The following is a 10,000-nucleotide window of genomic DNA, read 5'->3' as shown; positions in this document are numbered from 1 at the left end:
CATTCCGGGCGAGGTACTCTTCTGGTTGTATATATATATATATATATATACATATATATACATATATATACATATATATACATATATATATATATATATATATATATATATATATATATATATATATATATATATATATATATATATGTACTGTATGTATGTATATATATATATATATATATATATATATATATATATATATATATGTACTGTATGTATGTATATATATATATATATATATATATATATATATATATATATATATATATATATATATATATAAATATGTGTAAGGGCGGTGTATGAGTATATATGAATGTATTTGTGTTCATGTTTTTGTATACAAACAAAACCCTTCGGATCAAAGATCGAATTTCTTGAGAAGAATGAAAAGATAAATATTTCTTTCTCTCTTACTCTCTTCTTAAATGAAGAAAGCTATTCACACCAGTACTGGTAATATATATTCACAACACTCAGCTGCTTCCCGACTTTTCATGATCTGCAGCATATGACATTTCATGACTTACACTAGATCAAAAGTTTCAAATGATATATTTAAGGTTCCTCTTGGCATTCCTCAGAAAATAAAGAACAAATCAATTCTCTTCTTATTCCTTTTATCATTATTCCCAATAAACGATTCCCTCCCACATTCTAAACAAAAACATTTCCTCACTTACCTGTGTTCATTCCCTCCCTCCGGTTCCTCCCACAGACAGCACTGCTTTGGTTCGACAGCAACGCCATCTGGAAACCGAACGTGTACTACAACTTCCGAGTGTCCCATCGGCCGGAGATCGGGCTGATCCGAGTCTACATTCACGAAAACGAGAAACTGTTGACTGATTCAGGAAATATCTACAATGACCAGCTGCTAGGAGGTCGGCTCGGAGCCGCGTCCTTAGATGAATACCGAGTTTCTTGGATTAACATGAATTACAGGTGTAATGGTATGTTCGACGATTCTGATTTTCTGATTGTTTTTATGTTTTTTTATTGTCTTTGTGGGTTTGTCTTCTTATGTACGGTTTGATAGATGGAGATGAAATAGGATGTAGGGGGTTTATAAGTTCATAAATGTACGTTCGAAATTGATGACACACACACACACACACACACACACACACACACACACACACACACACACACACACACACACACACACACACACACACACACACACACACACACACACACACACACACACACACATATATATATATATATATATATATATATATATATATATATATATATATATATATCTTTCTCTTATTGTGACTGTTTCATCATAATTGCATATACGCAAAAGAACACTCGCAAACCTCAGAAGAAACGTAATTCCATGAAGTCGACTTTTCCTCTTTTGCAGAGAAGGTTTCTCAGGAGATCTACGACGACCTTCCGCAGGCGCTGAAGGATCAGGTGGAGGTTGAAGGCGGTTCCACGCAACCTACGGGCGTCTGAACACACACACATGCACGCACACATGCTCACAAACATAAACACACACTCACACACAAACACATGCACGCAAACATCCACCCACCTACCCACATATACACACCCACACACACATACACATACACATACACACACACACACACACATACACACACACCTATCCACCCATCCACACTCACTCACCCACCCACCCACCCACCTACCCAGCCATCCACACCCACACCCACACCCACACCCACTCACCCACCCACACACATTTAAAAAGCCTGCTAAAGGTTAACTGATACTCCAAACACAACCTGACGTTTCATAGTTGCTGAATTATCAAAACATTGACTTTAATAGGAATACGGCGATTAACATTTTTTTTCCAGATCTACGAGTTGGACTCACATTTTTCTCTGTTTATTTACTAATTATTATAATATCATTAAGACTTGCAACAGCGTTTGAAGCAAAATTAATTATTAACCACGAAAGCTACGAGGAAAAAAATCAATTCAAAAGGGGTTGACGTGTAGCTACAAATAAAACTGAAATAAATGATGGAGTGAAAACACAAAAGTAAGAAGAAAAAATATAAAATGTACACGCTTTTTTTTCTCACGGTTTTGTATATCACTGTTGATAAGCTAAGCCAGAATAAAATAGCACACCGTTTATCTTGTCCTATGAATTGCCTTAACAGAAGGAACTATCATAGATAGTATTTTTATCTTAATTCCCTAATATACGACAGATATTATCTGAAAACTTCAGCTGAACATTTTGTAATGTATCTTACGGTTATCATTCGCAAATCAATGAAGTTTCAATCCAGGCAATATGTGTGTATAATGTGTTCCGTGAATCTTCCATGAGAGAGAGAGAGAGAGAGAGAGAGAGAGAGAGAGAGAGAGAGAGAGAGAGAGAGAGAGAGAGAGAGAGAGAGAGAGAGAGAGAGAGAGAGAGAGAGAGAGAGAGAGAGAGAGAGAGAGAGAGAGAGAGAGAGAGAGAGAGAGAGAGAGAGAGAGAGAGAGAGAGAGAGAAGAGAGAGAGAGAGAGAGAGAGAGAGAGAGAGAGAGAGAGAGAGAGAGAGAGAGAGAGAGAGAGAGAGGGGAGAAGAGAAAAGAGAGAGAGGGGGAGAGAGAGAGAGAGAGAGAGAGAGAGAGAGAGAGAGAGAGAGAGAGAGAGAGAGAGAGGGAGAGAGAGAGAGAGAGAGAGAGAGAGAGAGAGAGAGAGAGAGAGAGCGCGGAGAGAGAGAGAGAGAGAGAGAGAGAGAGAGAGAGAGAGAGAGAGAGAGAGAGAGAGAGAGAGAGAGCGAGAACGTGAGAGAGAGAGAGAGCAAGAGAGCGAGAGAGAGAGAGCGAGAGCAAAAGAGAGAAAGAGCGAGAGCGACTGAAAAAGTAATAGAAAAAGAATAAATTGAAAGAGAGAGAAAATAAAAAGTAATATTATGAAGAACTGAAGGTTTGTACCTGAGATTAGGTAACGAGCGACTTGCGCTAACCGGAATCAGGAAGTCGTGTTTTCACTCACTAAACTGAATTATTTTTTGCCAATTGAATGACATTGGCATTTCCGAAATAAATAACACTCAACATACCGATTACTTGCAATTTGCATTAAGAATGTTAAAGCAGAGCAAAACCGAACGCAGTGAATAAGGGAACATAAAACCAAAGAGAAATTGGACATTGGCATCGTGTAACTTTCGCCCAAATGAGTTTCAAAGCACTTTGATAAGAAAGATAAGCTAGAATACCCAAGGGCAGTTTCTTTCCCTTTTGCTACCTGTGGCTTTGATAGAGAAATTTCCGTCTTAGTAATTGTGGTTTCTGAAAATATTTTTTTTTTCAGCTAGCAGCAATGTGCATGGTATCTGTGGAGATTCAAAGTTCATATTCAAGATATGTATTTTGCGTTTTCACCAGATGTTTTAGTCATGTGTATATTGGCGAATTGTTTGTAAAGAAATGCAGCTGCTGTTTAATCTCATATACTTCTGAAAAAAAGAAGAATTTTTTTCTCTCTCTCTCCCCCTCTCTCTCTCTCTCTCTCTCTCTCTCTCTCTCTCTCTCTCTCTCTCTCTCTCTCTCTCTCTCTCTCTCTCTCTCTCTCTCTCTATATATATATATATATATATATATATATATGTTCTATAAATATCTGTATATATACATACACACAAACAAACACACGTGTGCGTTTAAGTGTCTATCTGTATCTATATCTATCTATTATCTATCTATCTATATCTCTCTATATATACCCACCCACCCACCCACACACAACACACACACACACACACACACACACACACACACACACACACACACACACACACACACACACACACACACACACATATATATATATATATATACATATATATATATATATATATATATATATATATATATATATATATATATATATACACATTACACATAGATATAGATATTAACATACAAAGGATACATACAAATAAAATATATAGCAACTCTACTCCCATCGGTCGTGACGTCACAAAGCCTCCTTGTTTACCATTGGATCAGCTGACCGCCGCGTCCCCAGCTGACGACCGTGACATGCGAAAACGCTTCCTCGGATCAGCTGTATTTCGTTTCTCTGCTCTCATATCTGTGAGTGGTGTTCACTGTTTATGTATTTTGTGTTACTGTACCTTTGAGGGTTTGTGTATTTCACTAATTGATGTTGTCATTGCTTTAGAACGGAAAGTGCAATGGAACAAGAATAATATTTTTCGATTTGTGTTTTTGGAAATCTTTATTAGTTTTGTAATGATTGACAGGGTATGAAACGGATTTTATTTTTCTTGTTTTTTTTTCTACATGTGCCATTTCGGGAACTTCATTAGCCTAAATGTCACATTGACATGACAGGAAAATACTATTGATTTATACAGTAGGTCAATGCCAAGCTTTACAGTAGGCCTAAATGGTCAGCAAAACATTGTTGCATTTCCATGTATTTTTGATGCTATTACAAAATCTGCCCATCACTTACAGATGACATTAATGTATTAGGTATAAATAGTTTGCTTTAATATCTACTGACCAGAAATAGCATAATTAGTCTGCAGAAACCAGTAACAATGTTGATTTAAACTCAGTAACTGGGAAGAACTTGAAATGTGCAAGGGAAATTGCAGGACAGATATCAGCAATATGCAAAACACAATGATAAGTATAATGCTAGTAATAACTAATGACACATGGGATATCACTAGCAGTGTTCCCAATATGGATGATGCAGGAAAGTGTCACATGGACCCTATGTCAAGAAGAAATGTCCTGTGGCAACAATAGCAAAACCCCATCAAGAACAGTATATTCTGGCAAGATAGAGCTTTGACTTTATACAGTAAATTACCTGGGAAGTCTACAAACTCTCTCCTCCCAGAATGTCAGCAAGAGAGATTTATGAGCTTTTACGAGAGCTTCGAAAGACACTGAGGCTGCAGTAATTGGCGTTTAGGCCTGGTATGTTGGTAACATTTAAACCATCTTTTAAGAGATAGCTATACTAGTATTTAAGTGTATGATATCAGTATATTTTACAAACACAGGTTGGATAATTAATGAAAATAGAATAATGGCTTGGAATGGTATGTTAGTAACATTTAAACCATCTTTTAAGAGATAGCTATACTGCATCTAATATTTAATCGTATGATACCAGTACATTTTACAAATACAGGCAGGATAATTTATGAAAATAGAACAACGGATTGGCCTATGACTGCTGACGGACAAACTCAGGCCGTTTCAGTTTGCCACGGAACAAATTCTACACCTGGTTGTTGCCAGAAGATAGGGACTTGAGGTGAGGGAATTTTAAGGGAAGATATGTGAGAAGTGAGAGAAGATGAATGAGAAGTTAGGGAATAGCATAAAGAAGAGAAATCTGAATGGGTGGAAAGGAAAACAGAGAGGAGTGAGAGCAGAGTATGTTTAGTATATCACGTCTGTATTCTGTTCTGTTTTTGATGAAGATACTTTCCCAACATATCCCCTCAACCAGGAACAAGCGCCACAGCAATGTCAGGTATAAAGGTTGGAATACTGACAGTGAGTGACAGGTGTTCCCGAGGGGAGGCAGAGGACACTGCTGGTGCGAATCTGAAGGACCTCATAGCCAAGAACACTCTCTTCAGAGGACAGGTACAGATGAGTTCATTGTCCTACATTCTTGGCTCTGTCTATATCATGATAAGATGCCCTTATGCTGAAATCATATCATGTTATAATCATTCATTTTATGACATATTGGGACATGTTTTAGATGTGCTTTTTTACTTTTTTAGAAGTATGTTTTAGATTTTTTTATTTTTTTTTATTGCTGTTTAGAATTAGATCAGTTTTCCCTACATGGTCAGAGTTTTCATACAGAATGTAGGCAGTTAAAATTGCAGTTGATTTAAAGTTTAGCCACAATAATATCATGATAATATTATCATCATATTTGATATTCTAAAGATAGGCTGTATTACATTAAGATTTACTCCAGGTGGTTGAGTACTGCTGTGTCCCTGATGAAGTGGACCAGATAAAAGAGATGTTACTCAAGTGGTGTGACGAGAAAAAAGTTAATCTGATCGTCACCGTTGGTGGGACTGGAGCAGCTCCTCGAGATGTAACTCCAGAGGCCGTGAAGGAGGTAAGGGAGAGTGGGAAAACATTTTGATGATTTTTTGAGAGTACAGTTGAGATATCCATTCATTTTTTTTTCTTCTTCCAATTTCTACAATTTTCTATTTTATAGATTTTTTAGTTCATGTTTATTAATACTGTACACTTGATTGTTGTATACAAATACAACGAGTATGGAATATACATTATGTTTGATGTAGGTACATATAACCTTTTTAAATTTTTTATAGTTGTTATAAGAATTCTATGTTGTTACTATTGATTTTTTCTTGGTGTCTCTAGGTGATTGAAAGAGAAGCAAGTGGAATGTGTATAAATATGATGACACAGTCACTCAAAGTTACCCCACTTGCCATGTTGTCGCGCCCGGTGTGTGGCTATCGCTCGGAGAGTTTGATTGTGACTGTGCCAGGGAGCAGAAAGGGATCGGAGGAGTGTGTCAGGTATTTGAAAGAAGGATGTTGAATTTGTGGATAAAGACTAGTTTTTGATGAGTCTTAGATAACTAAATATTTGACTTTGCACTGTTTGGTGAGTTATTCATTCATTTTACTTTGAAGAAAGGTAGATTTGTCCATATTTCTTTAACATATTTTTAAGAATCTAAAAATTATTTGGTAATGTTGAAATCTTAGATGCATGAACTTGTGCATTGTAAATTCGTAAATTGCAAGTACCTGTAATATGAAGTGGTATTCCAGTAATAACCAATTTATGCTTGAACCTATTTATTAACACTAGTGCTAAATTATTTTTAAAATTACATCATCACATTGAAGCCTTGCTGTTTCTATGTGTTTTTTTTTTAAATATATATAGAGCGCTTATGGACAAGGCTTTAGGTATATGCTGTATATCTGAATTGAGAATTTTTTATGTTCAGATCAATCAGTTTGATATTTTCTTGTTAGAGCGGCTACTGAAGCCTTGTCGTATTTCTTGCAAGTGTTTATATCTGTACTGAAATGTCAGCTAACTTCTTCTTTGTCAGCTAACTTCTTCTTGTCTATCATTAAATGCAGTTGCCAAGAAAGCCTGGAATTATTGATTAGGGAAATATTGACAGAATTCCAGGACATATTTTATTATGTCACATTAATTATGATGATTAGTAATTGTGTGAACCTATCAGCAATATTGTTCATAAATGTTCCATACTGAGATAATATGATTGATATATAATGTAATATGTAAAGCAAATCATCAACAAGTTTTTATTGTTACCCACAGGTTCCTTGCCCCAGCAATCCCACATGCCATCGACCTTCTTACAGGACAAAAGACCTCAGTTGAAAAGACTCACGTGCAACTACAAGCAGAAGGAGTAAAAGCCGGACATGCGCATCACCACCACCACCACCACTCATCTCACCAGCCTCACTGTCATTTTAATCGTGGTCACCACCACCACCATCAAGGACATCACCATCATCATGCCAACGAATCTGGTAATGGCGAGTCCAAAGCTGATGTGACGGCTGTATGTCGGCGCCCAAGGAAGTCTCCGTATCCCATGATATCTGTCACCCAAGCCACTGAGATTGTTTTATCACATGCAGAGAAGGGTTCCACAAGGACTCTTCCTATGCTGGAGGCCCTGGGCTTTGTACTTGCGGAAGACATCTTTGCCAAAGACCCTCTACCTCCGTTCCCAGCTTCTATAAAAGATGGATATGCGGTCTTGTCCCAGGACGGAGCAGGTGCCCGCAAGGTGGGAGGAGATGCAACTGCTGGTTGTGGACCAGAAGACCATACCGTGACCAGTGGTATGTGTATCAGAATAAACACTGGTGCTCCTGTGCCACCTGGTGCTGATGCTGTAGTACAGGTAAATGCACAGTATTTCACAATTTGCTGTATGGGATCCTATATTATCAAGAATTACCAAAAGAGGAATGGTATTCTCCCTTTTACCCCTCCTGCCTTTATTTATTTAGGTTGAAGATACAGAACTGGTGAAGGAGAGTGATGATGGCAAAACTGAACTGGAGATCAAAATCCTCAAAGCACCTTCAGCGGGCCAGGACATCCGTCCACTTGGGTGTGATATTGCAGTTGGAGAGAAGATTCTTGCTTCAGGAACTCTACTTGGTCCCCCTGAAATGGGTCTCCTTGCTACTGTAGGAGTCACGCATGTAACTGTTACAAGTAAACCAACTGTGGCAGTCTTGTCAACTGGTAGGTTTTCAATGTTTATGTTTATGTTTTAAATGATAAGGCTTAAAGTTTATAACATCAGTGATAATGATGTATGTGTGAGATAAGAAACCTAGCTTGTATAACTTTTTGTCTGCATTTACACAGGAATTAATACATTCATTTACACAGGAATACATACATACATGCATGGGTTCATGGGTATGTGTATGCACGTGTGTGTGTGTGTGTGTAAAAGTCTGTGTGTGTTTGTGTTGGTGTTTATTTGTCGTGTGTGTTTGTGTTTACAGACTCACAAATAGACATTTACATATGTATGCATATACTCAATACAAACATAATACATATTCAGTATTATAACAATATTTTGTTATTATGCAAGTTTTACTCCATGCATACTTTCAACGTGATGCATTTCATCTCATGACCTCTGACCTCTGCAGGTAATGAGCTTCAAGAACCAGGGGAGCAACTAAGGGAAGGACACATTCGTGACAGTAATAAGACAACCCTTGTATCCCTCCTACATCAACACAACATCCCTGTCGTAGACGCAGGGATTGCAAAGGACGACCCGACCACACTGCTGGCGGCTCTTTGTAAGGCTCTGGACCAGGCAAGCATCTTGGTCACTACAGGCAGTGTGTCCATGGGTGAGCGAGACATTCTGCGCCCTGTTCTCACCTCAGACTTCGGAGCAGAGATTCATTTCGCACAGGTGAGTTGTCTTCAAAGCTGATGTAGTTCATGTTGCGTTGTGTGTGGGAATGGTTTTGTGGAGAGTAATGCTCCAGCTAGAATTGTTATGAATTTCTTACTTTTCTTTGTTTTTTAGTTTAATAAAATATATTTGCCCATGTTTACAGTCTGTAATAATTTTTAAAGAGTAAATAGATACAGTTTAAATTGTGGTACTTTTGCAATTTATGAATTCAGAGCTAAATCATAGGTTTTACGTCATTTGAAAACTGCTTTCATAGATATACAATCCTACAAGTATATATCTGAGGATTAGTGAATGAGGTCTTTAGACTTGAATCAGTACTATGTAAACGAGACAAAGTAAACTTCATAAGCAGGAACAGTAAATTTTTTTTGGGGGTAGCTACTAATTTTCATGAGGAATAGTTACTATAAATTGTATAATTCAATATTTTATGATGTGGTGCTTAAATGTAACTGCATAATATAGGGGGATTTTTGTGTTCTTTAAGTGATGGAAGTTTTTATTTTATGAGTTTGTTATGAGATTATAAGGTATTCCTTCAATAACTTGTGTTCTTTTGTCTCTCTCTCTCTCTACCCATTCTTAGGTCTTTATGAAACCTGGGAAACCTACGACATTTGCCACTTGTCTTTACAAAGGAGAGAAGAAGCTAATCCTTGGCCTCCCAGGTAATCCAGTGTCAGCCATCGTTACCTCCAACCTCTACCTGCTCCCTCTGTGTCGCAAAATGAGTGGTCGAAGTGCTGTTGAGAATACGTGCATAAAAGTGAAGGTAAGTTCTGGAGCAGGGGTACCCACTTGATGCCAACAGACCCATATACCCCCTTCTCTTTTTTGTATTTATATATTTTTTCTTGTATTTGTATCTTAGTACTGTTTAGGAAAAACAATATTTTTGCTTGTATTACAATGAATGAAACAGATAGTATTGGCACAAGGCATTTTTCTAAATAAATAAACATTTTATTCAAAGGGAGCAAAAAAAAGTTTTAAA

General features: G+C 37.3%; 2 protein-coding genes across 3 annotated transcripts in view; both read left to right on the top strand.

The window, feature by feature from the left end:
* Positions 1 to 2,521, top strand: part of LOC122263656 (uncharacterized) — a 6,363-nt gene extending 3,842 nt beyond the window's left edge. The window contains exons 6-8 of the mRNA XM_086548982.1: positions 1 to 13; positions 719 to 953; positions 1,376 to 2,521. The exon at positions 1 to 13 is cut by the window's left edge and continues 165 nt beyond it. Coding sequence (XP_086405108.1) covers positions 1 to 13; positions 719 to 953; positions 1,376 to 1,470 — 343 coding nt within the window. The 3' untranslated portion in view covers positions 1,471 to 2,521. The remainder of the gene's footprint in view (positions 14 to 718; positions 954 to 1,375) is intronic.
* Positions 2,522 to 3,982: 1,461 nt separating this feature from the next.
* The window catches only part of cin (Molybdenum cofactor synthesis protein cinnamon), a 7,076-nt gene continuing 1,058 nt past the window's right edge, over positions 3,983 to 10,000 (top strand). Inside the window, exons 1-8 of one of the 2 annotated variants that reach the window (XM_086548981.1) lie at positions 3,983 to 4,089; positions 5,478 to 5,633; positions 5,980 to 6,129; positions 6,405 to 6,565; positions 7,353 to 7,950; positions 8,060 to 8,300; positions 8,723 to 8,997; positions 9,593 to 9,778. In XM_086548981.1, coding sequence (XP_086405107.1) covers positions 5,511 to 5,633; positions 5,980 to 6,129; positions 6,405 to 6,565; positions 7,353 to 7,950; positions 8,060 to 8,300; positions 8,723 to 8,997; positions 9,593 to 9,778 — 1,734 coding nt within the window. In that variant the 5' untranslated portion in view covers positions 3,983 to 4,089; positions 5,478 to 5,510. Of the gene's footprint in view, positions 4,092 to 5,477; positions 5,634 to 5,979; positions 6,130 to 6,404; positions 6,566 to 7,352; positions 7,951 to 8,059; positions 8,301 to 8,722; positions 8,998 to 9,592; positions 9,779 to 10,000 lie in introns of both variants that reach the window. The other variant, XM_043032224.2, reaches the window with a different exon arrangement.

Source organism: Penaeus japonicus, unplaced genomic scaffold (assembly GCF_977035675.1).
Source record: "Penaeus japonicus unplaced genomic scaffold, GWHDUDI00000001_assembly GWHDUDI00000021, whole genome shotgun sequence".
Taxonomy (NCBI): domain Eukaryota; kingdom Metazoa; phylum Arthropoda; class Malacostraca; order Decapoda; family Penaeidae; genus Penaeus; species Penaeus japonicus.
This window is presented reverse-complemented; position numbering and strand designations above follow the sequence as displayed.